Source organism: Ambystoma mexicanum, chromosome 6q, assembly GCF_040938575.1.
Source record: "Ambystoma mexicanum isolate Mex_15411 chromosome 6q, UKY_AmexF1_1, whole genome shotgun sequence".
NCBI lineage: Eukaryota > Metazoa > Chordata > Amphibia > Caudata > Ambystomatidae > Ambystoma > Ambystoma mexicanum.
The window spans coordinates 715,241,345-715,266,120 of NC_090937.1; the positions used below are offsets into that span (position 1 = coordinate 715,241,345).

The 24,776-nt window shown below is 45.2% G+C and overlaps 1 protein-coding gene across 4 annotated transcripts in view; it reads right to left on the minus strand.

The window, feature by feature from the left end:
* Positions 1–19,011, minus strand: part of ZNF827 (zinc finger protein 827) — an 883,430-nt gene extending 864,419 nt beyond the window's left edge. For 2 of the 4 annotated variants that reach the window (XM_069631232.1, XM_069631233.1), the window contains exon 1: positions 18,546–19,011. In XM_069631232.1, coding sequence (XP_069487333.1) covers positions 18,546–18,588 — 43 coding nt within the window. In that variant the 5' untranslated portion in view covers positions 18,589–19,011. The remainder of the gene's footprint in view (positions 1–18,545) is intronic. The other 2 variants (XM_069631231.1, XM_069631234.1) reach the window with 1 other exon arrangement.
* Positions 19,012–24,776: the final 5,765 nt, after the last annotated feature.

Genomic DNA, 24,776 nt, shown 5'->3' on the forward strand with positions numbered 1-24,776 from the left:
TGGGAGGTTATGGCTTCAGCGTAAAATAGAAAAACCAGAGAAATGTGTCAGTTATGGTAAGCTATGCAACCATAACTCGGCACCCCTCCCCCCCCAATATACTGCTCCAGATGACACACAGAAAATCAAAGATAACATCACAAATGGCATCATCAATGACATCACTAATTTGTAACACTAACGACTTCAAGTCCTTAGAAAGTGCTTTGTTTAGAGCATTGCTACCAACATTTGAAGGGTTATGGGTAGGCCTCTTATGAAATAGTCAATGTATAACAAAATGTACTCATTCAAACAGAGACTGTCTACTGATGTACTTTTGATAATACAGCAGTCTAAAAATACATTAATATAGGCAATGGCTGCAGCATGCAGCATGCACCATAGAAGTAGAGTATTATTTATCTGGTAGATTTTGTCAGTTTAATTATAAGTTCAAGCCTATAAGGACCTTAAGATATTTTAAACTTGGAGCCAAGAGCTAAAATTGTGTTAAATTGTTTTAAATTGTTACACTTTTCTTGCCCTTGGGACCAACTTCTGAAGCCCTTTGCTGCCTCTGTAATCTCTGATCCGCTTGAAATTTTACCCCTGCTGTGTTTTCAACCTCCACACTGATTGTTTTCTGCTTCATGTTACTGCTGTACTGGAAAGTTGGATGAGCCTTTAAACCTGCACACTGACTGTTTTCAGCTGCACTTGAGCGCTCATCCAGTCTGGGTACGTAAAAACATTTCTGTTACCCTGTGCATTTCTAGTTTAAAGCACCTCCTTCATCTCTGCTTGTCTGGCTACCCGCCCATCTGGTGAGTTTATTTGTGCACTGTGCAGCCCTCTTGTCTGTCTGTCTCCCTGCCTGCCTTTCCCCGCTACATGGTACTTTCTATCTCCCCTATCTATTCTAACTACTACTCTATCACCTATCCTATCCCTCTCACGAAGTCTGGAAGAATAAAGCTTAAAAAAGCTTGCCAGACCTCTAATCCAGGCCTACTTGTTGCTGACACCTACGTCAATGCTACTTCCAGACAGACTGTTACCGACATCCTCTTTTCTGTTCCTTCCCCAGACCTTTGGACTCCCCACCTGGTCTCCACTCTCTCCCCTTTCTCCTCTTCACCCATTAATAGTAGCACTAGATGGGAAGTACTCTTGGCAAACTTCTCATCCTCTAGGTGCATCATCAATGTCTATCACAATGGCACTATCACGGCCCAAAGTTATCAACCTACTCTTCTCCTCCTTAACCGGTTCCTGCCCTCTCTCATTAACTGCCTCCCTTATCCTGCTACCCCACCTTCCTTCTCTCCTCTCACCTCTCCACCACCAGCATTAAGAGTACTACGCCCTTGTCCCCTCCTCGGAAAATCCTTCAAAGGTGGTAATCAGCTACTCTGAATGCTCGTTCTGTTGTCAAACACTCCTCGGACATCTGTCTCCTTTTTGAAGACTTTAACATTGACATCCTCGCCCTTACCGAGATGTGGTTCTATGCTCTTGACACTCTCCTTCCTGAGGGCTACAAAATCCTCTCCAAACCTAGGCACAACCGGCCTGGAAGTGGAGTGGCCCTGATTTTGCCTGAGTGAGTCACTGCCTCTATCATACCTGCTGATCCTACTCCCCTTTTTAATGCCTCATCTATAGGTCAGAGTCTCTCCGACTCTCTCTCTCACCCTTGCTACCATTTACAGGCCCCCTCACCCCATCTCTCTCTTCCTCTCTCAATGGGCCGACCTCACCTCCTCCCTCTTGACCTCTTCTTCCAAACTCTTCCTCCTCAGTGACTTCAATATCCACCTAGACTCTCCTGAATCAGCCACTGAACAGTTCCCAGACCTCTGTGACTCCCTCTTTCTCACTCCTCCTCCTTCCAGTCCGACCCACTTAGCCGGACACACTCCAGATGCCTTAATCTCTGCAGACATCCTTATCTCTAACCTGGTCACCACCCCGTCTCCTGGTCAGACCACTCTCTCCTATCCTCCCGCTTGGGCCCCCTTTGCCCTCTATCTGAGCAACCTCCCGCATGCCAACCTCCTTCGCTGTCATTCCACTGCTTTTGCTTCCACTTTCATCCCCCCTCCTATCCCTGCTTCTGACTCTCCCTCTGACTCTGTCTTTGCCAACCTGCATCTCTCCATCTCTAACACCATCATTGTCCATGTCATGAGGATCCGCCTGAAACCTGCCTCCAGGTGCAACAGGTGGTATTAATCTAACCTAGCATCTCTGAAACATAAGTGCAGAGTTGCTGAACGTGGCAGACCTCTGGCTCATCCTCTGACAAACTGGCCTGTCGCATGCTCCTAAGGCATTATAGCTTTTCTATCTGCTCCAAGAAGAGGGCCCACATCCAAGCCTGCATCTCTGGAGCCACTAACAACACAGCTGAACTTTTCAAAATCTGCAAGGAACTCAAAATTCCAACTTCAGTTTCCACAACTCCCCTTCCTTCCCCGGCTCTCTGCATCGCCTTGGCCTCCCACTTCACATCAAAACCTCAGGACATCCTGACCTCACTCTCCACCACTGCCTCTACTCCTGCTCTTCTGCCTCCTTTGTCTCCACTCCCTCCTCCCCCCGTTCTCTCCTCCCTCCTGCCCATAGCATCTGATAAGGTCTCTAAAGTTGTCTGCTCTATGAAGGTATCATCCAAACTTGAGCTCCCCTGCTCTTCTAGGACCATTAAGAACAACATCTCCTGTCTTGGCCAGGCTCTCGCCAATTTATATAACCACTCCTTTGCCACTGGCTCTTCCCCCCTATCCCTCAAGCACGCCCTTGTGCACCCCCTCCTAGAAAAGCCGTCTGCTGACCCGTCCTGCCCAGCTAACTATCGGCCTATCTCCACCACCCCCTTCCTGGGCAAACTCTTGGAGAAGTCAGCCCCCCATATCAATTTGACTCTGACAAAACTGGAACAGAAATGGGTTCACAAATTGGACACCGTACACCACGGTTTAAACATAACCGTTGAATGGAAACATTTCTAAAAACAAAACCCCCTCACCCTCTTTTATCATTTCGGGACACCAGGGGCAACCTATATAGATATCTCAGCTTGCATACATTAACAACTGTATTACTGTCACCAATTGTTTTAATCTCTGGCAATCAGAACTTATGTAACACCAAGTGTACACATGTATTCACATGGACTGTGGTTTTTTCACCAATTGTTTTGACATCTGGCAATCAGTACTTATGCATCTCCCGTTAACACCAAGTGTACACATGTATTAATTACCACCACGGGTGACATGTGATATGACATGCATATATGTCCAATGCTAATTAACCTTTTGTTTTATGGACCCGTACAATGAATGGATGCGTATGCACTCAACAGCATGTATAGTGGACCTCTCTACCTGTATTATGCCAGCACTCACAATAGGCAGTTTGGACAGATCATGCACCGGTATATACAACGCACTTCCCGCTGGTAATAATTAATAAACAATAGGTGTCTCTATGGAGCTATTATGAAATGCTACCAGACCCAGAGCCAACCGGTTTGCCCTTTTCTACACACCCTTTTCCACATTTTGCATTCAGTGCATCCCATTCAGCATTGCTTTAGCCTGCAAGCACCGTTTCTGGGACCACACCTCCCATGATGCTCCACCATTCGAGTAGTTCAATTATGCTCCACCTTCTTGACAACACGCGATTGGTTCAAACTCCCTCCTGTACCCATTGGGTACTTCCAATGCGCGTTTTTGATTGGCTGCCGCCTAGCTTGTAAAATGTATATTTACAACGCACTTCCCGCTGGTAATAATTAATAAACAATAGGTGTCTCTATGGAGCTATTATGAAATGCTACCAGACCCAGAGCCAACCGGTTTGCCCTTTTCCACATTTTGCATTCAGTGCATCCCATTCAGCATTGCTTTAGCCTGCAAGCACCGTTTCTGGGACCACACCTCCCATGATGCTCCACCATTCGAGTAGTTCAATTATGCTCCACCTTCTTGACAACACGCGATTGGTTCAAACTCCTTCCTGTACCCATTGGATACTTCCAATGCGCGTTTTTGATTGGCTGCCGCCTAGCTTGTAAAATGTATATTTACACAGCAGCCAGCATTCTCCTCACAGTTTCATTTCGAGCTGAGGACCCCGTATACAGAGGTACGCCGGACATACTGCCGTAAGCTAGCCAGGGAACAGCACCTTAGCTTTTTAATTGTTGACCAGAGAGCGCCCCTTTTTTACTTTTCTTGCCAGTTTGCACTTACTATACCCTGCTGCCGGGCTCCACTCATAACTAAAAGTAGGCATTTCAGGTGTCCACACCGCCACATACAGGCACCTAATTACCCGAATTTTCGCACCTCCCACGTGCCTTTTCTCACTCCCAAGATCCCAACACGATCTCACTGCATTGAGTATAGTGTTCCCTACTACACCTCAGCGCCACTTCATGCGCGCACCTTCAGGCACTTTAAGTCCTCCACACCCCTCGTGCCTTTTTTCCCAACTCGGTCTCACTGCATCAATTTCAGTCTTTTCACCGGTCATTTTCCTGCCTAGACCTCAGCGCTACTCGATGCGCGCTCTCGCACTCCTGATAGCCATACAGGATTTCGACATGCGGCTAGTTCCACCCCCATGGACCACCGCTGCACCGGAACGACTCCACCCCCGTGGGAGCCACCCTGCTCACCGAGATGTACTCATCACAGACCACCTGAACCACTGGTCAGACATCTTCACCTCATAGGCACGTACTTGCCCACCACCATGCTCTTCGAGGGCAGTCTACCCCGAGTAGGATTCTCTCACCATCATCGAATCCACTCCTCTGAATCCTTATCCAGGATCATGCATTCTGATCCTGTATTCTCTTTCTCTCAGATCTGGGACCCACTGTGGCCCTTCACAGTCAGCGGGCACCCGAGAGATGTCGGCCTGAAGCACTCTCAGGCACATTCCTAAGTGCAATCACGCACACACTATCCTTCAACCACGTGAGGATAGTTCCCAGCTTGCCACTGCCACCGGAGCAGCAGGTAAGCCGTTTTTCAGTTGCACCATGAGATGTAACACCATGGCCAAAATTGGCCAGTATTTAATACTATCCTAAATTAATTAAATCACCCCTTTTTGAAGATCCTCACTGCCTCTCTTAAACCCACAGAATCAACGGACAGCACCACCAATGGTGCCTTTCCTGACGAAGGCCAGCATATAGACCGGCTTCAATCAAGCCATGTTTTGGCCGAAACACACCTGTGTCGATCCCCGTGACACAACTGTATCTTCCCCCTTGTGTATGTTGTGTAAATATCTGTTGTGTACACCTTGTGTGAACTAACCCTGGGGCCATTTTCAAGCCTCAGGCATACTTTCCCTGCTTGATAGTTCTTTCTCTTTCGCATCTATACAGGGAATGTACTTCAGTGTGGAGTTTTAACCTCAATACATCAGAGGTTGACACTTAACCCGTGTTACCATCGTTCACAATCACTTTTGTCCATTTGATGCCAAAAAACTTTCGTGCTTATCGAAAGACCTGTAAAATAAATTGTTGAATGAACTAAAAAAGGACTGTGTCAATGTAAAATAAACATACATGCACGGCACAACTGGCTTACTTGTAGGATCTTCTTCATCCTGATTATTCCTTTTGTTGTACATGCCCCCCAGCTGATCCTCCATGCTGAACTCGCTGGTTGCCTCCATGACCATCAATATGGATTCTGAACATCCAGAGGCACGAAACTGCTCACCTGAACACCCGTGAAGACTTAATCACAAATCTTTACTCTAACGCTCCTGCTGTTCTCATTCTCCTCGATCTCCCCTCTGCCTTTGACACAGTCAACCATTCTATCCTAAATAAATGGCTCCATGATACCCTCAGCATCACAGATCAGGCACTGGATTGTCTAACCTCTTTCCCCACTAACCGCCCTTCCAGCTTGCAGCTGGGCCCTTTGTCCTCCACCACTTCACTCTCGACCTGTAGCGTCCTCCAGGGCTCGATCCTATCACTATGGCTTTTCAATATCTATCACGCCCCTCTTATTCACCTGATCTCCTCCTTCTCTCCCCATTTCCAGTGTTACCCTTATGACGCACAGCTTTCCTTCCAACTTCTTTCTACTACCTCTTCATCCTTCCCTATCATCCCCGATTGTTTCTCAACTATTCCGGCACGGTGTGTGGCTAATAACCTCTATCTTAATGCCAGTAAGACAGAGATCCTTCTTATTGGGACACCTGCGTCCTGTTTCCCTCCTACCCTCTGGCCGCCCTCCTTGGGCCCTCTAACCTCACCATCCTGTGAGGCCAAAAACCTTGGGTTCATCTTTGACTCTTCTCTTTCCTTCACCCCTCACATCTTGGACCATACTAAGAAGGCCCACTTCCAGCTTCACCTCCGTAGAGGCATTCTCCCTTTCCTCACCTTACCACAGAAGCTCAATGTTTCCAGAGCTCTGGTACTCTCTAGGCTGGACTACTGCAATAGTCTCTTCCTCAATCTCCCCCTTTTCTTCCTACGCCCTCTCGAGCTAATCCAGAATAGGGCTGCAAGTCGTATCCTTGTCCTTGTATCATGTACTGGAAGAAGCTATCGCTAACACCATTTAGTTGTATAGCTGCCTAACAAATGTTCAATAAATAAATAAATACATACATACAAGAATTACTATACATGTGGGTGATTAAAGCACAGACAGGTAACATCTATTAAGTGGAAACAAAATACTATGACCAGTGAATGAAAATCAGATTAATCTGTCATCATACATATAAAGGATAAATCTGCATTACGTGTCTGGGGCCTATTTATTGTTCATGTATGTGTACCAGGCCAAACCCTAAGGAAACTAAATTAAGAGCATTCTGCAAGTTGGCGGCTTACATGCACAGCCCCTCTGAAGTATGATTGTCATGTTTTCAATGCAGTACCTCCAGCTAGTGCTTAAACTGCTTATTGTCACTAAGCAAAAATAACTTTTCAAGAAACATGATGTCATCACTGATGTCATTAATTATACCATTTGAGATGTCATCTTTGATGTTCTGGGTGTTAGTCTGAGTAGAGCATGGTGGGGGCACTCATTATGGTTGCATAACTTACCATAGCTGCAAGATTTCTTTGATTTTTATATTTTTCACTGAAACCATAATGTCCCTTTAACAAAGTTTTTCACTGAATTTCAAAGGTTTTTATTAGAGCAACTTAACCATGAGTCCCTTTAACAATTTAACGAGCTGGGCTGTAAATTAGGGGCACACATGTTTACAAAATATGCAAGAAACAACGCTATGGATAGGGTGTAACAAAACCTCCACCCACACCAGACCACCCAAAGGTGCTTAAAAAGGATATATTAGCTTCAACTATATGATGGAATTGTGTACCAATATTTGATTCTTTCATGTTTATATTCTAGTCATGCCCTGTAGTTTGAAATGTCTGGATAGAAGTACATGAATAAATGCAGATTTGCGGTGTGATGGACTTTCTTTGTGACAGGGATTTGGTACATTTGGATTTCAGTATTGGTACCTTAACACTGCCATTCGGAAAACTTGTAGACTTTAAGGTTGTCATCTTTGGACTTAGTGTTTGTACAAATCACATTCCCAACATGTGCAAACATCAAATTTGTATAGGTAGCAATTCTAACTCTTTTTGGACTTTGTGCTGTGTTGTATTCCACGCGTACATGTTGTCTGTGCATATTGGGCTGTGACCAATGTGATCAATTGTATTCAATTATTACATGCATGATCCACTCTTGCTGTTCAGGCCTGTTGTCTCTAACTATTATTCATAATTGTTTTTTACATGTGTCCAGGTTGCCTTTAGGTATTGGTCGTTTGTTTTGTTGAGATTGATTATATTTTGTAGTTTTGTATGTGATCCTTGTGTGGTTTTTGTCTGTGGACTTATGAGAGTTTGTGCATGCTCACTGTGTGTATTGGTCATTTGTGTTGTCTTTTTATTCCTCTATTACGTGTATGATCCTTGCATGTTGTTCAAACCTCTTGTATGTGGCTATTGTCCTGAATTGTATTACACATGTGTTATTCACAGTATCTTGTTCGTAGTAATTCTGTAGCCTTCTATGTGCATATGTTTTCCACAAATGTTTGTTTCGGTCCATAGACTTCCCTTCTCTTACTCTTTATGTACATATATATAGATAAATGATGAATCTTGAAAAATGTATACCTCAAGTTTATTTGATTCATTTTCTGATTTTCGGTGTGCACGGGTTGGAAGAAAGGGGTATGTGGGTGCCATAAATCTCGAAAATCAAAGTGACCAATTTGGAGATATGTGTGCCGAACATGTATTTATTGGGGTCTAAGAAAAACCCAATGCAAAAACACCTATTTTTCAACTTTCTTTTTCTACATGTAATATGAAAATGTTGACCTCATCCATGAAATTTCTCGTTTTCTTCTAGAAAAAGTGGCATGTGACCTTAATGATAGTTTAGCTAGCGTGTAGAGACGGTTCTGAAAAGTTGTATTGACTAAAGCTAGCATTTGTAAATTGTGCAATACGTTTAGACTGTATTTAACTTTCAAATGTGCAATAAGATTTTTGAGCAGTTCAATATGCTAGTTGTACGATTGTGTGAATAAACAAAATAACCACAATAAAAAAGTAACTACCATTTGAAGACATACAAAATGACATATTGACAGTGACAGCAAACTAATAAAAATCTTGTACAGCAAACAAATGTTGTATCCAACACCCACATGGTTCTAATCCTCGTTCGAGATATATTACAAGTCATAACTCATAGAGCAGCATTTGATGTAAATTCAAAATACACATTCACCAACAATCTTAGAAAAGTCTAGAGGGGCATTCTGTTTTTTGTGATATGAAGGCTGAATGACAGATGCAAAGAAAAATCCTTGATTTTCTAAGGTTCGTGCAGTTGCCTGGTTAGGCTACCTCATCCCGCGGCGCTAACACTCCATTGGTGCCGCAAAACAGAGGCCTGCCCTAAAGTGGTTGACAATCGCCAAGGACAACCTGCACCCATACCTCAATAGCCCCGAGTTAGCACCCCCATTCGCTAATGACCCCATTATCCTAGCAGACATCTACAAAGATGTCATCACCAGCGCTATCAATGAAATAGCACCACTCGAATGGAAAAAAGAGAAGAAATCTCTACACACCAACTCATGGTTTACTGAAGAACTGCACTCAATGCGATCCCACAAAAGAGCAGCACTAAAAAACTGGCAATCTGACCCCTGCACCAGTACCAAAAACAAATTCAATTTAATCTCCCACCAATACAAGACAGCTATCACCGATGCCAAAGCCAACGCTTTCAACACACGTATCTCTAATGCCAAATCACACTCTAAAGAGATCTTCGCCATTTTTAACAAGCTCATCTCCCCCCCCAATACACCGGATGAAATAATCAAAGATGAAGCTTGGTGTACCAGCATTCAAGCTGCCATGCTACACAAAATTGACCTTCTCCAAAAGAAAATCAAAGACCACTGCAAAGCACTTCCTCAACAGACAGGAACTAAGCCTACCAACGCCCCACCCACCTCGCCAAGCCCACCATACCTGACTTCTCCATCAGGGCCGTCACTGAATCAGAAGTTGTCAACCTAGTAAAAAATCTCAAACCTTCCCCCTGTAAAGGCGATATTTGCCCACCAAAACTTGTCAAAGACTGCGCAGACTGCTTTGTGCCGCTCTTTACGGCATTCGTCAATGCGTCCTTTAAAACAGGCATCATCCCAGCTAACCTCAAAGAGGCCTGGGTCTGGCCTCTCCTAAAAAAAACTACTCTTGACCCCTTACAACCCAACAACTACAGACCAATAACCATGGTGCCATTCCTCCTGAAATTACTGGACAAAGCCGCACATTGCCAAATCCAACACTTTCTGGAAACCCACTCCATCCTCGGGACTAGGCAATCAGGCTTCCGGAAAGGACATTGCACAGAAACAGCCCTGGTGGATCTGAAGAGTCAGATCACCCAAATCATGGACAAAGGCAAGCCTGCTCTTCTGCTCCTTCTAGATCTCTCAGCCGCTTTCGATCTGGTTGATCACAAGACTCTCACTTCACACCTCACACACTCAGCCAACTTCTCTAAAGAATCAGCTCTCTGGATCACCTCCTTCCTAGAGGGAAGAGCCATGAAAGTCTTCTCGGACATCGCCAATGCCACTCCCATGACAATCCACTGCGGGGTCCCTCAAGGATCATGCACTGCACCCACTCTTTACAACTTGTTCACCAAGCCCCTCTTTGACAAACTCGACTCATACGGCATCACATACACAAACTACGCGGACGACACACAAGTACTTCTACCCCTTTCAGGATCATACAACGAAGACGCCAAGGCACTCCACACAATCTACCCCATCATCAAGGCATGGATGGCAGTTAATGCCCTTTGCCTCAATGGAGACAAGACTGAAATCATGATATTAGGTCAACAGAACACCGTAGACAAACTTGACAACTTGTACGCTAACTTCTCCATTGACAACTCCATCATCCCTGTATCCACAGCTGTAAAGACACTGGGAGTATACCTTGACTCTTCACTATCTATGACTAGACAAGTCAGCGCAATCACTTCCTCATCTGCGCACACCACCAAACTCATAAACGCCATCAAGCCCTACCTCTCTAAACCCAACTGCCTCTATATAGCTAGAGCAACTATTGGCGCCAAACTGGACTACTGCAATGCACTCCTGTCAGGCACATCAGCCAAAAACCTAAACAGACTACAAGTCACGCAGAACAATGCTCTCCGGGCCGCTCTTAGTATCCCAAGAAGAGAGCATATCACCCATGCCAGACACTCAGCCCAATGGCTCCCAGTCAAAGAGCGGATCACTCTCAAAATCCTCACCCTCACACACAAATGCCTCTCTCTCTCCGCCCCGTCCTATCTATCAGAAACCATCCTCAAACCATCCTCCTCCCGTCCCACCAGGACGCAATACTCTAACCTACTCTGCATCCCGCGCATCAAAAAAAGCCAAAGCCGGTGGTCTAAGTTTCCCCTACATTGCAGCCAAGACCTGGAACGCTCTTCCTAACATTAGAGCGGAAAACTCACTCCCGATTTTTCGCAGGAATCTGAAAACCTCATTCCTTGCAAATTAATAGGAAACTCTCGTGAACCCATGTAAATATACTGCATTGCTCATTTGTACATGTTTACTGTAAATATTGTATTTGTATTTAAATGTTGTATCCTATGTAACTAAGATATTGTCTGTAACAAGCGCCACGATGCCCCTGGGCTGGCGTGCGCTCTACAAATCTGAATAAATAAATAAATAAATCTCCCTGTGTTAGAAACGTTCTACTTTGTTGTGCGCAAACTGGCCATGCTCAGGATCTTTCTGGCTTACCTGCAAGATGTGTGGGATACCGGACCCACCGTGTTGTAGGCACCTTACACTAAATCCTGATAGTCCTTAAACAGCTGCCTACACATCATTGTTGCTTGTGAGGATAGCTTATGGGCAATGTGCTCGCCTTTGAAGCAGGACGACACGGAGCAACACAGGTTCGATCCCCGGGTCCGCGCCTAGAAACCTCTGGATACTAAGCGCCTTATAAATAACATATCATATCATATTGTCTCATCTTAATATTGTTTTACGGGCACCAAGCGGTAGCAGGCCCCCAGCGAAGACATTATTTGTCTCTAGCGAGGCAGCCATGTCCTTACTATCTAATGAGTTTGTACACAGGTTCTGGGTCGTTTTGGAAAAATTGCGTGGGGTGTTTGGGCCCTAGCAACAGTGCCAGGCTTCAGAATTTCATCAGTTGGATTAGTCAACATGTTCTCGCTTTTGGGTTTATAAAAAGGACCTGCTAAACCAGTCTTTGGCACTGCTTTGTGGGATTTTAATTCCAAATTTCAGACATGCACTCTTTGGCACCCTTTTGGGGCATACAATTAAATAGCCAATTTAACAACCTGTCTGCTCTCTGCATTTCTGTGTTTTGGTAGTGAACCAAATGCATCAGAATGGCCCTGTCTGTTGTCTTCTGCCTGAATTTAATTGCAGATAATTAATAAAGACATCAGAAAGGTGCACATTCGGAAAACGTGAATTACCTAGCATCTGCTACCATTGAATTCCCAAAAGTCCAAAACTCACTTTAACATACTAAAATCTCTCTGGGGCTTTCAGAGTTATGGTTCAACCAAGTCCACAAATATTTGAATAGGTGCATTTAGAAAAAGGTTTTAATGGTGAAGAAATGCCCTTTGAATTATGAAGGGGCGACGTCTTTAAAGAACGCTGCATTGAAAGGTGTTTTATTTTACTAACGTGGAGGGAGAAGTACCAAAATGCCATCAGTCACTTAAGACAACATGGACGATTTATTATGGGTTCCCTGGCTTTCTGACTAGTTAGTATAACATTTTGAACCTGAAACAGAAACAGGTGCAAAATTGTGAGCTTTGATATGTGAGAATTTCTGTGAAAGAAACATTGAAGTAGTTACCCATCCATTTGATGCTGAAAATGGATTATCTCTAAAATAGATCAAAGAAAAAAATGGCAATTTGGTTGGTAGCAAAAGTGTCGAGAAAAGAACACATTCCATTCCCAAATAGCTTCCAGATTCACTCAATTTCGAGCCGTGTCACTGTACCTCTCTGCTCAACCCACTTGCTCAATTTGATCCAGCTTTAAGACTAAGCCAACCACAAAAGAGACAAAACTATAAGCTTATATTTTCGAATATCATATTTAAACTTTTGAGTTGATATAAGGGCTCAAAATGTGCCATTGGCTGGGGATAACGGACTGTAGATGAGTACGTTTTTTTTATTTATTTGTTATTTGCATATGGCTAAATCAGAATTATACCATTTTCAAAATTAATCAACACATTTAAAAAAATAAAAAATAAAATAAAAAACGAGAAATAAAGAAAAACAATGCATAGCCAACCACACAATAATTAATCTACAGATAATTAGAGGTAGATAAAAAGTTAATAAAACAATTAGCCAATAAAAAGAATATTACATAATAATGAACAAGTTTTATAAAACTGAAATACGTTCTTTCCTGATTTTGATTTTCATCAATTATAATCTACTTCCATGTGCTACCTTCAATTAATTGCCCAAATCCTGATCCAGGTTTAAACTCCTTATAAAACCCCTGAGAGCATTAACTACCTAGGTGGGTTGGCCCCTTAACAGTTTAACCATAAACTCTCCAAGTTGTTATCATACAATTTACAAATAAGCTTCCCAAAAAACGTTTGTCGATCGGAAATCAAGAACTCACAATTTAGCAATAGATGCTGCACGTTTCTTTCACATTTGGATCTTGGCAAAATCTCCAGAGGGCATTTCCTTCCTAATAAGGCCTCTGCGGGTCTGTATTTTCCTTGTAGGACAAATGTCTAATCTGAATCGTAGAAAATCACTGCTTGCATTCTTGGATGGGTAGAGATTCAGATATGGTGCGATGACCCCCATTCGCTTATGATCTCTAACAAGGTGATTTGGAGATCGACAAGCATGGAGATCGTCCACAGTGTTCACCCAGTCTGACCTAAGAAGTTATTTTTTGACAAGACATGGATTGACAATAAATTCACTCTTATTTAGACCCAGTTTCTAAAGCAGATTTGTACAGTATGATTTAAGATCCCTGGCACAATTCACCCTGGTGTGCTGCATATATTTCTGTAAATGTTCATAAAGGGTGTCTTTCGGGGGGAATCTATTAATGACCGGTACAATGATAGAATTCTCAGGTCTGCACCTGCTCTGAGTGGCTTCAAACCCAACTCATATCTTATGAACGATATGGGTGTAGAGTACAGCAAGTGAAGGACTTTGCTCCAGATGAGCTCCTCAAAGAGAGGAAGTTTACAGAGCATCCAAGAGGAAAATAGGGCCACCCTATACAACAATTTGGGGACAATCTTCCCCTCGTAGAACTTAAGCCGGTGCTGGGCAGAGAATTTCCCATGTTTGTATCTGATCTTCAACATCTGGCTAGTTGGCATTGATGACTTATTCTTTCGGAAGTCCATTAAATAAGATTTACGGGGGGAGTCCAAAATGGGGAATCCCAGATAAATCATGTTATGAGAAAACCGCAACTTTGTTTTATTCTTAAACCAGGCGTGCCTCCAACGCTTACGAGAGTCTGAGAAGCGCATCATCCTAGTTGTTGTGGGATTCACCTTTAAATGATTTGTTTCTGTGTACCTGGAGAAGGTGTCAATCTGCCTTTGCAAACCTCGAGAGGTAAGATCGAATAAAAGGTAAATCATCTGCATATGCCATTACGATGATTTTAGTGACCCCAATCTCAGAGGTGCAAAGGCTTCCTTAAGTAAATATTCCTCCAGGTCTAAAACGTAAAGGTTAAAATGATAGGGTACCAAGATGCAACCCTGTTTTAAACCTGATGTTGTATAGATCTTCCTTGACAAGGCTCCCTCAACGTTAAGGCGCACCTAGATATTCGAGTTGCAGTGAAGCCCCAACATAATCTTAAAGAGGCTGTCTGGAATTCCCCAGGCATGCAGATTTTGTCCAAAGGAGGGAGCGGCTTACCATATCGAAAATGGTAGAAAGATCGATCGATGACACATATATATGTTCACGGCTTTTATACCAGGCGGACTCCTGTAGGCATTTAACCAAGTAAGCATTCAGGCCTGTCCTGATTTTTCCAGAAGCCTGTCTGGAATCTCTTTAGCCTCCCTGCCTTTGTGGCGCAAGAACACAAGTGCGAAAGCATAACAGGCGCAAACATTTTCGAGTCTGCATCCATTATCATGATGGGACAGTAATTGTTTGTGTCCATTCTCAGTCCCTATTTATGTATTGGTACCAAGAAGGAGGTGGATCAGGTCTTAGGAAATCTTCCTGCTCTGATAACATCATTGAATGAAATGCTCAATATGAATGCCTATTTTTCCGGATCCGATTTGAACAGCAGATTAAAAAGTCTTTCTGGCACCCCTTTTCTCGATCTACTAGCCCTACTAACTAGGCCTCTCAACCAAATTCGGTCTACTGGGGTCTGTGCTAAATTGCCACCTGAGGACGCCATCATTCCTGGCGTAAGGGGATTAAGATGAAATTTTGATTGAGATCCTCCCACTGCATTCATCAGGGTCCAAAAACCTGAAGAATCCTTGGTTTTAAGGAGTTCAACCATAAGTCCTCCCTCTCTTTTAAGCCTCACCACACAGTGATTTTTTACCCAATTTTTATAGAAGTTTCAATTTCCCAATCTTAAAATTACAAGCAATTTTAGATAGTTTACACCCCTTAAAGTTACTAATATCTAACTTTAAGAGGTGCTTCCTTTCTCACAGGCATAAATCGAACAATGAAGCGAGTAAGAATTGGTGAGCTGTATGTAGGTATAGAATTGAAAGGGGTGGGGACTAGTTATATATGTCTAGTACCGTGTAACATGAAGTGTGTACCTAGATGTAACAATCCAAATGCATTGCCATTTTCCCTGCCGTATAAGACCAAGCGTTGCCTATTCAAGATGAACAGAGAGAACCTGGGCTGCATTTTCCTAATCCAAAGGCTGAAACTTTTTGCATCAAGTGGAGGATGCACACGCCATTGTCTGGATTGCTTGGGTGGTATTTCAGCAATGTAAAACTTAAAACGCTGTTAAGAAAAGACAAGTGAGCAGGTAAAATATGATGTGACTGGTGTGAGGGAAGTATTTGAAACTTAAAAATCCGTTATCTACTTTGGTTTGAACATAATGGGGGTCATTACGAGGTTGGAGGTAAGGGGTTAACTGCGCCGGTAGAGGTGCGGTGCCGTTAACCCCTTACCACCGCATTACGAGGTCCTTTAGCGGGTCCCGCTAAGGGCAGCTGGTTTTACCAGGCGCCCTTAGTGGGAGCCGCTAAAGGACTAGCATGCTAACAACGGGCCCGTAATTAACGGTTGTTAGCATGGTCCCCATTCCCATTGAGCCCTGTGGGGGCTGGAATGGGAATGGGGATGGGTTCCCTGAATGGGGAAATACTGGGTCTTCCAAGGGTGGAATGGCCCGGTAATTCCCCATTCAGGAAAATCGCACCCGGTATGCGGTAAGGGGGTAGCAGGCTACCTCCAACCTCGGAATGAGGCCCAATGTCCCTGTTGTCTGCTCTTAAAGAAGCGCTGGGCTTCTCATACTTGTGTGCTGTGTTATCGGAACTTGTATGGCGCATATGTACGACCCAGAGAGGGCACCTTGGTACTGAGCAGATGTTAAATGGGATATCGTGACCGTTACAATTGGTAAATAAGAATGCGTCACTGGCCTCAAGCTTCCCTATTCAGAACCGCCCTGTTATCTGTCACCTAAAGTTGTATGTTGTAAGTCCCTCTGTATTGCCTGTGTATATCAGCCACTCCAGCTGTCCATGGTGAGCGAGTACGCACAGGGGACATGCGAGTGTGGTTAAACGTAAACTAGTCCGCGCTCTTCAACCTGTTTGAGGAAAAAAGAAAGCCCCATACCAAAATAGATCAATCTAAGCTGTAAATGCCTCACGTGACAGGCCGTGTATATCCGGTCCATACAAATGATATTTTAAACGTGTACTGATTACATTCTTTTTTTTTCTAAAAGTAAAATAACCAAAAGGATACCATTCTCATAACAAACCAGTTCATATCTCACGTTAGGCCGCCTCCAAACTTAACTTTTAGGCAGCAATTAAAATGTGCCCACTTAAAACTTCAGCTCGTACACGTGTGCGTTTACTTGCTGTGTGTTGAGAGGTATAAATGAATAAACGTGTGCACGCGGAGAGCACGAAACAGCTCAATCTAAGCCCGTGTTCAGCAGCAAGCAATCGCTGAACTGGCGAGGCTCACCCCGAGCTAAAATGGAGACAGGATATGCTGTCAGACAGACACAGGGGTCACGCGGCGGGTCAGTGCCAAGGTCAAGCACAGCTGTCCACGGACTGGAGCTGCAGGTCAAGGGGGAGGGACTGGCTAGCCACCCCTGCTCGCCGGAGCGGGCGAGCGGGAGAACATAAAGGAGAGTGCTCTCCAAAGTTAATGCCTTTTTAATCTGGCAATAAAGCCAAGCCAAATATTTTGAAAGAAAAGGTCAAATAAAAAAAAAAGAATGCCTTCTCTCTTTTCCATTCCTTGATATGCAGGGACTGCGGTCCACCCAGGGCTGGGGGTTGATGTACTTGGGTGAACCCACTGCTGGAAACGGCGTGACGGAACGGGAAGGTTTCTTGTGTCTGTTTTTTTAAATCGCTGAACCTCTAGCGGACAGAAGGCGAAAGGGGCAGACATGAAACCCAACCTATGCACTGTGCGTCGGGTGAAACGTAGGAGGAAGGAGGAGGAGGGAGGGAAAGAGAGAGAAAAATAATTGCCAGTGCAGAAAGTGCCATGTCTTCCTGTGTCTGCATTTGCTAATCTGTCAGACTGACAGTGGCCTAGGACTAGGGGTGGAGGGAGCAGACCATTCGTCCTCGGCCTTCACCCTCCTTCCCTCCTCCTTCCTAGCATATAAATATATTTATGGTAAAGTCGATATCGATCGCAGTCCGTCTGCAGCAATTCGGCTGTGGGGGGTTGAGGGGGGGGAGAAAGGGGCTAGAACAGAGCCCTAACCCCCGGGTGAACTTCAGGTGACCGAGAGGCGCACAGACCTCTGCTGAACTGGGAGGGGCTGCGGGGGCGAAATCAGACAGAGCACAGACCACGGAAGAAGGCGGGGGTGGAAGGGCAGAAGGGGAAGGTACACCCTCACTTCCCAGCCCGTAGGGTATTTGACGTGTGCATCCTGCTTCTTACCCCGGGTGGCTTGTGCAAATCATTTGCAAGGAAAGGAAAAGGGGTGGGTGAAAAAAAAGGGGAGGGGGAACAGGAAGAATAAAAGTTGTGTTGTGGAGGCTGGAGCCGGGCTGCGGGTAGCTGTGCTGCTCCGCCACCCTGCCTGTGCTTCAGGCTGGGGACTGAGCCTATCATGACCCTGCCTGCACCCAGCTCCGGCCGTCTGCCCTCCTCCTTTCCCTACTCCTGGATTAAATGCCCCTCTTTTTCCCCTCTCGCCTCGCTCCCAGTTTCTCGCCGTGCCATCTGCCTCCTCGCCGCCTCCTCTGCCAACGCGGTGCCCTGCCCGCCCCCTGTCCTCTGCTCCCTCCCCGGGGCCGCCGCCGGGGCTACGACCGCAACCTTTAGCCGGGGAGGGACTACCGTGGAGCGGTCGCTGTACACCCCGGGGAGAAGGGCAAGAGGGAAGGGAGCAATAGAGAAGGAAAGGGAAAGAGGAAGGAGGGTGTCTGCAGGGATGGGGGCAGGGTGAGGGGGCAACGCAAAAAAAATAGCACACGGCTGTTCATCATCACCAACATGGCTGCCTGAGTGAGACCTAGGAGCGGAATAACCCAGGCTGTGTCTTTGTCAGCGTCACCTCTGTAACCCTAAACTAATACAGACAAGAAGGGAGCCGCAGCCAGGCAGCAGCAGCAGGCACACGCAGACAGCACACACAGGCAGGGCACTTACGTGTGGGCAGGCGCTGGGGCTGCTCCTGCTTCCTCCTGGGCATTTTACCCGTTTCCTCACATTCTCGACCCGGGGCGGGTGCGGGATCGGGGAGGGCAGCCCGCTGTCCGCCGCCCTGGCCCCCGTGGTTCGGGCGTCTGGGAGGGCTGTGGCCGTGTGCGCTCTTGCCCTCGGGGGGCTCTCGCGGGGAGATTGCCCGCTGCACCTGGCTGCCCCCACCCCACCACGGTCGGTGATATCCCTCTGGATGGGGAGATGGGATCCAAAGCGTGTCCAGTGCCCCCTCCCGTGCCGGTGCTCCGCTCCCGGTGGCTGCCCGCAGGCTGGGTACGGTAATGGAGAGGGCTGCCTGCCGCTCTCCGCGGTGTCTGTGGCTGCTCTCTGTGCCTTCCCAGCCCCTAACACTAATGCAGGGGATCAAAGGGCAGAGGCGGTGTGTGTGTGTGCGTGTGTGCTGCCTGCACAGACACAGGCTGCAGAGAGAGAGAGAGAGAGAAGCAACCCAGACAAACATACACACTGCCAGGAGCTAATGTGCCCCCGAGCTCCCAAGGTGGACCTGACACAGCCGCCCTCACCCTTGCCAGGGACGCAGGAGGGTTCAAGGTCTCTACCAGCAGCAGCGCCAGGAGGAAGTCGCTACTCATAAGGCTGTTTTACTTCGCGTTTTTAAAATCTATTTTAAGTTTTTTTCACCCTGCTTTTTCTAAAGTTTGTTTCAACCAACACTCATTAAAATATAAAGTTGTTGCTTTTTTGTCCTTCTGCATTTAAACTTTAAACTCCCTTTAGAATAACATTGATCTGGCTGGTGGGCAAGAAAGCCCTCCTGTCAGGTGGCCCCTTTTCTTTGCGAATCGCCTATTTTCATCAGAAGCTCTTCGGGATGTTCCTGCTTCATCCCGGTGCATACGTAAGGGAGAGATGGAGGCATCCCTCGAGGCAGCCCCCCCCCCACATCCCCTCCGTGGCATCCACACTGGATTTCACTGTTTTCGAGTTCTCCAGTGCTACGAGCATGGGAGGACCAGGTAGCAGTGGAACTGCGCTTCTCATTTACAGTGTTGCTTTTCACATTGTGCCAAAGGTCTCAAAAGTTGCCAAGTGGTTTCTCCTAAATGCCCCGCTTCCTGGTTGGCTACAATTCGCACTGACAGTGACATTTACCACGGCCCCAGGTTACCCTGAACCGAAGGACCTTGCAACCCTTTGACAATAAAAGCCACGCTCCTAATCGAATGCCTTGTGTGGGCGTTGTGTGAAGGCTGTGGCTGCCAGGGATGTTATTAGATCATTTTTCCAAACTAAATTAGTAGTAACAGTTAAGAAAAAAAACATTTTTTTACAAAAAATATTTCTCAAGACAAAGTAGAAAAGACGCCCGTTTCCAAAAATAGACACATGCACATGCTTTTTCTTGAGTTGATTGCATAAACCACAACTTCAATCGCAGCTGAGCCCAGGCCTGCAGGGACAATGTTGCAAGAGTGATGTTTCCATAATAGGATTACCCACCTGTAATTTGCAAACCAGGAAAATAATTCAGCACAAAAATGAACAGGTCAAAACAGGCAATACGCGTGAAGTTTGGGTGCAAGATTTTAAGTGCACTTAAAGTGCAGGGCTAAAGTGCATCACGTAGTAACGCCTGTCACCCCCATGCATATACCTGTCTGTTATGCCCTGAATCCTTATGAGGTGCACAGTGTGCATTGTGCCCCTACAGTAGCACATTTTTTTTCTGTGAAAAATACTCTTAAAAACTCCTTCTATCCCTAACCTTGCAGACTGTCTAACCCTGAAGGCCGCTTGGCCTGCCTGGGGTACCCAGCATAAACCCCAGCTAAGATCTTTAATATGATGCCTGAAAAGTGGGGCAGTGGGCATCGATTGAGGAAGTATAATTGACCATTCAGCAAAGAAAGCAATCCAATAGGCCTGGATAATAGCAGAATCCACAAAAATATGGATAGCTCTCACCACAACGCAGACAGCAAGACAGTGTGGTACTCCAGGTGTTCAATTTTGCTGGTGCGTAGTTCCACCAAAACAGTGTCTTAAACCATGGAAGCCAGCGAACCATAGTCAACAGATTTCTCTTAGTAATTTCTAGGCTTTCTAATTGCAGAGCTTCTCTATCTATCCAGGTAACCTAAGACTGCCAATTAACATCCTCCATTAAAAACAAGGTAATATATACATCTTTCGCCATTGGCTAAAGTGCTTTTAGGAGAAAAAAATAACAGTTTACACTAAATCTGCTTTGCAGAAATATTTGCAAGGAAATAGCTGCAAAAACAAATAACTTCAGGAAGACTGAATCTGCTGATCAGCTGTTCACATTTCTACTTCAGGCCACCTTCCATCATTTGACTCATCCTTTACATACCCATAGGGTCAACAATACTGATGATAGACCAGTGTTATTCAACATGTAAGTATAATCCATGCAGTCAAACAATTTGCACTAGGAACACAGAAGCAAGAGTTGACGCAGTTGGGAGTCCCATCAGAGGGATGAAATGGGCCATTTTGGAGAATAAATCCGCTACGACTAATATGGTGTTGTCCATTGCAGGGTGGAAGATCCGTGATGAAGTCCATCGACAGGGTATGCCAAGGTGCTAGCAGTAATGTTAGGGACTGTAGTAAGCCAGCAGGGTTCTGTTTCTGAGACTTGTGTTGTGCACAGACACCACAGGTTTCAATAAATTGGGTGATGTCTTTTCGACAGGTTGGTCACCAGTAGTTTTGTTTTACCTTAGCCTGAGTTTTGGCTATTCCTGGGTGTCCTTCTACTAATGAATCGTTTTAATTTGTGATGATTTGCTTTTGCCGTTCTTGGTCTTGGACAAATAATCGTCCTTGGAAATACGGTAGCTTGTCTTCGATGGTGTGCTGGTCACCTTTTAACAGCCATTCATGTTGTGTTGATTGATCCATATGGGATTGCAAATTGGTTCTTTGGTCATCCACACACATGGTGGCAGCTATTCTGGTTTGAATCCTTTCCTCAGGAATTATGGCCACAGGCTCAGATGCTGTAAAAGTCTCTTTTTCCTCACTCATGCGTGATACAGCATCTGCTTTCCCATTGCGTACTCCAGGTCTATAAGTGATAATAAAATCATATTCTGCGAAAAAGAGAGCCCAACGGAGTTGACGCGAGGATTGTGCTTTGGTGGTTTTCAAGTATTGCAAGTTACTGTGGTCCGTGATGACAGTGACTGTATATCTCGCCCTAAGAAGGTAATGTCTCCAGGCCTTGAATGCTGCTTTAATCACCAGTAATTACTTATCTGTGATTGCATAGTTCAACTCGGGGGCTGAAAATTTGCAGGACCAGAATGCGACGGGATGTAGTTGTCCTGTTTCAGGGTCTCGTTGTGACAATGCTGCTCCCATGGCAATTTTTGAAACATCTGTCTCAACTATGTAAGGTAGGTCTGGTCGTGGGTGTCGAAGGACTGGTACTGTAGTGAATGCTATTTTCAACTTCTGGAAGGCTTCTTCAGCTTCTGTCGATCAATGGAACTTTTGATTTTTCTTTAACAAGGTGGTAATTGGATGTACAATTTGTGAAAACCCAGGTATAAACCGACCGTAAAAGTTGGCGAATCCGAACATGCTTTGCACTCCTTTCGTGGATGTTGGTGTGGGCCATTGGAGGATTGCATCCACCTATCGTGTATCCATTTGTACGCCTTGTGGTGTGAGCATGAAATCGAGAAACTCAACCTCGTTTACATGGAACAAACATTTTTCCAACTTGGCATACAATTGGTGTTGTCGAAGCTTCTCTAAGACTGCCCGGACATGGCCTACATGTTCTTCCATGGAATCTGAGTAGATAAGAATGCCGTCAATGTAAACAAACGTCCAGTAGTTCACGGAGTACATCATTCATAAAGAATTGGAATGCCGTAGGGGCATTGCATAGCCCGAAGGGCATGACCTGGTATTCAAAGAGGCCGTACTTTGTGCGGAAGGCCATTTTCCACTCATCTCCCTCTTTTACTCTTACAAGATGGTATGCTCCTCTTAAATCCAGTTTTGTGTAGATTTGAGCATGTTTCACTTGGTCCAGGAGCTCTGGTATAAGTGGTAAAGGATATCGATTTTTTACTGTGATCTGATTGATGGCTCTATAGTCGATGCAAGTTCTTAAGTCCCCTCCTTTTTAGGCACAAAGAATAAGGGCGAGGAGGCAGGTGACTTGGACGGGCGAATGAAACCGTTCGTCAGGTACTGATCCAGGTAAGTTCTAAGATGTGATTTTCCTATTCTGTCAGAGCGTAAATTTGGCTGCAAGGGATCTGGGCAGATCTATTTGATAATCGTAGGATCTGTGCGGGGGAAGAACGTTGGCTTGCTCTTTTTTGAAGACATCCTGGTAATCTTGGTATTCAAGTGGTAAGGAGCTGATGAGGCCCAACATGATTCCTTTTTTTGGTTTCAGTTTGGTGTCATCTTTTTTGTAACGAGTCAGCACAATCATGAGGAAATGTCAGAACTCGTCTTCGCCAGTCGATCCTAGGATTGTGGGTCTCCAGCCAGGGCATTCCCGATATCACCTGGAACTGAGGAGCACCGATGAGATCGAAAGTAAAGTCCTCTTGATGCCCGTCCTGAAACAGAAGCTCGACTTTCTCAGTGTATTGTGTCACCGTGCCGGATGATAGCTGAGAACCATCCACAGCAGTGACATTTTCCTATTTCTGCTTCTGTCGGAGAGGAAGGCCTATTCGGGGAGCCACATTTTGGTCAATGTAGTTACCCACAGCTACACAATCAATATATGCCTCCAAGGCATATATTTTTGATGGTTGCTTGTGATTCACCAAAAGCACTGGAAGGACTAGATGTGAGGTCGGTGCTGATTCCTTTTTCATGCTTGACGAGCGGAACCCTACACTTGCCGGGCATTGGCGTTTCACGAGTTCTGTTCTTCTTCTTCTTCTTCTTCAGTTTTGTCTGTTGCCCCAACCGATTTCTTGAGTGGTTTTACCGGGCAGTCATGGAGGAAGTGACCTGCTTGTCCACAATATAAGCAAAGCTGTTGTTGTCTTCTTTTTTCCCTTTCTGCTTTGGTAAGGGGACTTCTTAATCCACCAATTTGCATTGGCTCAGACTGTTCATGTGGTTTAGTCTGATTCTCACGAGGTCGTACGTAAACTGACCATCCCTCTGATCTAGCTCGATCCATTTTCTGATTCTGAAACCTATGATCGAGTTGCACCGTCAGGTCTATGTAGTCTGCACACCCTTCAGGGGGATTCACCACTTGCGCCAACACATCCTTAAGTTCTCCACGTAACCCGTGGTATAAGAGTGTAGTCCTCTTCTCTTCTGGCCAGTTGGTCTGGGCTATGAGACGATTGAATTTTGCAATATAGATTAATAGATCTTGACTCCCTTGTCTGAGTGACAACAATCCATTGTCCAGAGCTTGTCCTTGAGTATGACGGGCAAACAATTTCTCCATTGTATGTTGGAAATTCACAAAGTTCCGGAGTAAAGGGTCATCTTGATTTACCAAAGGTATAGACCAGTCCGCCGCACCACCTCCTAAATACGAGAGTACAAATGCCACTTTTGCTTGGTCATTAGGAAAGGCTCCTAGTCTGCACAAGAAATGAAGGTGACATTGGTTCATAAATACAGCAACCTTGTTTGGTTCACCGATGAAGCGATGATGAAGCACCGATGAAGTGCCTAGCATGTTGTCCGGTGGTAATTGCACATGCTAGACGCATTTTATAAAGCTGTCACGCAGGACCTCAACAAAATCTCTGACAAACAGGGGAAAACAGCTAAAAAATGGGCAAGCAACAATCTCACACCGCAGGAAATACAAGCCCTCCAAGTGTTAAGAACAAACAAAGATCTAGTCCTAAAAGAAGCTGACAAGGGGCGGAATATAATTGTGATGAGTAGGACTGATTATGTTAAAATGGCACAAAACCATCTTGACACACCAAATTGCTATGAGACATTACCAACCAATCCGAAGAAGGATATTGTAAAAGATTTGAACAACTTAATAGAGGGATGGCACCGCCAAGGCCTAATCACGAATGACAAAAGAAGATTTCTATGTGTACCAAAACCAACATTACCAACAATATATTTCCTTCCCAAAGTGCACAAGCCATTTATGGATATTCCAGAAGGAAGGCCCATTCTTAGTGGCATTGACTGGGCCACTGAGCCAATTGCGGAATATATCGA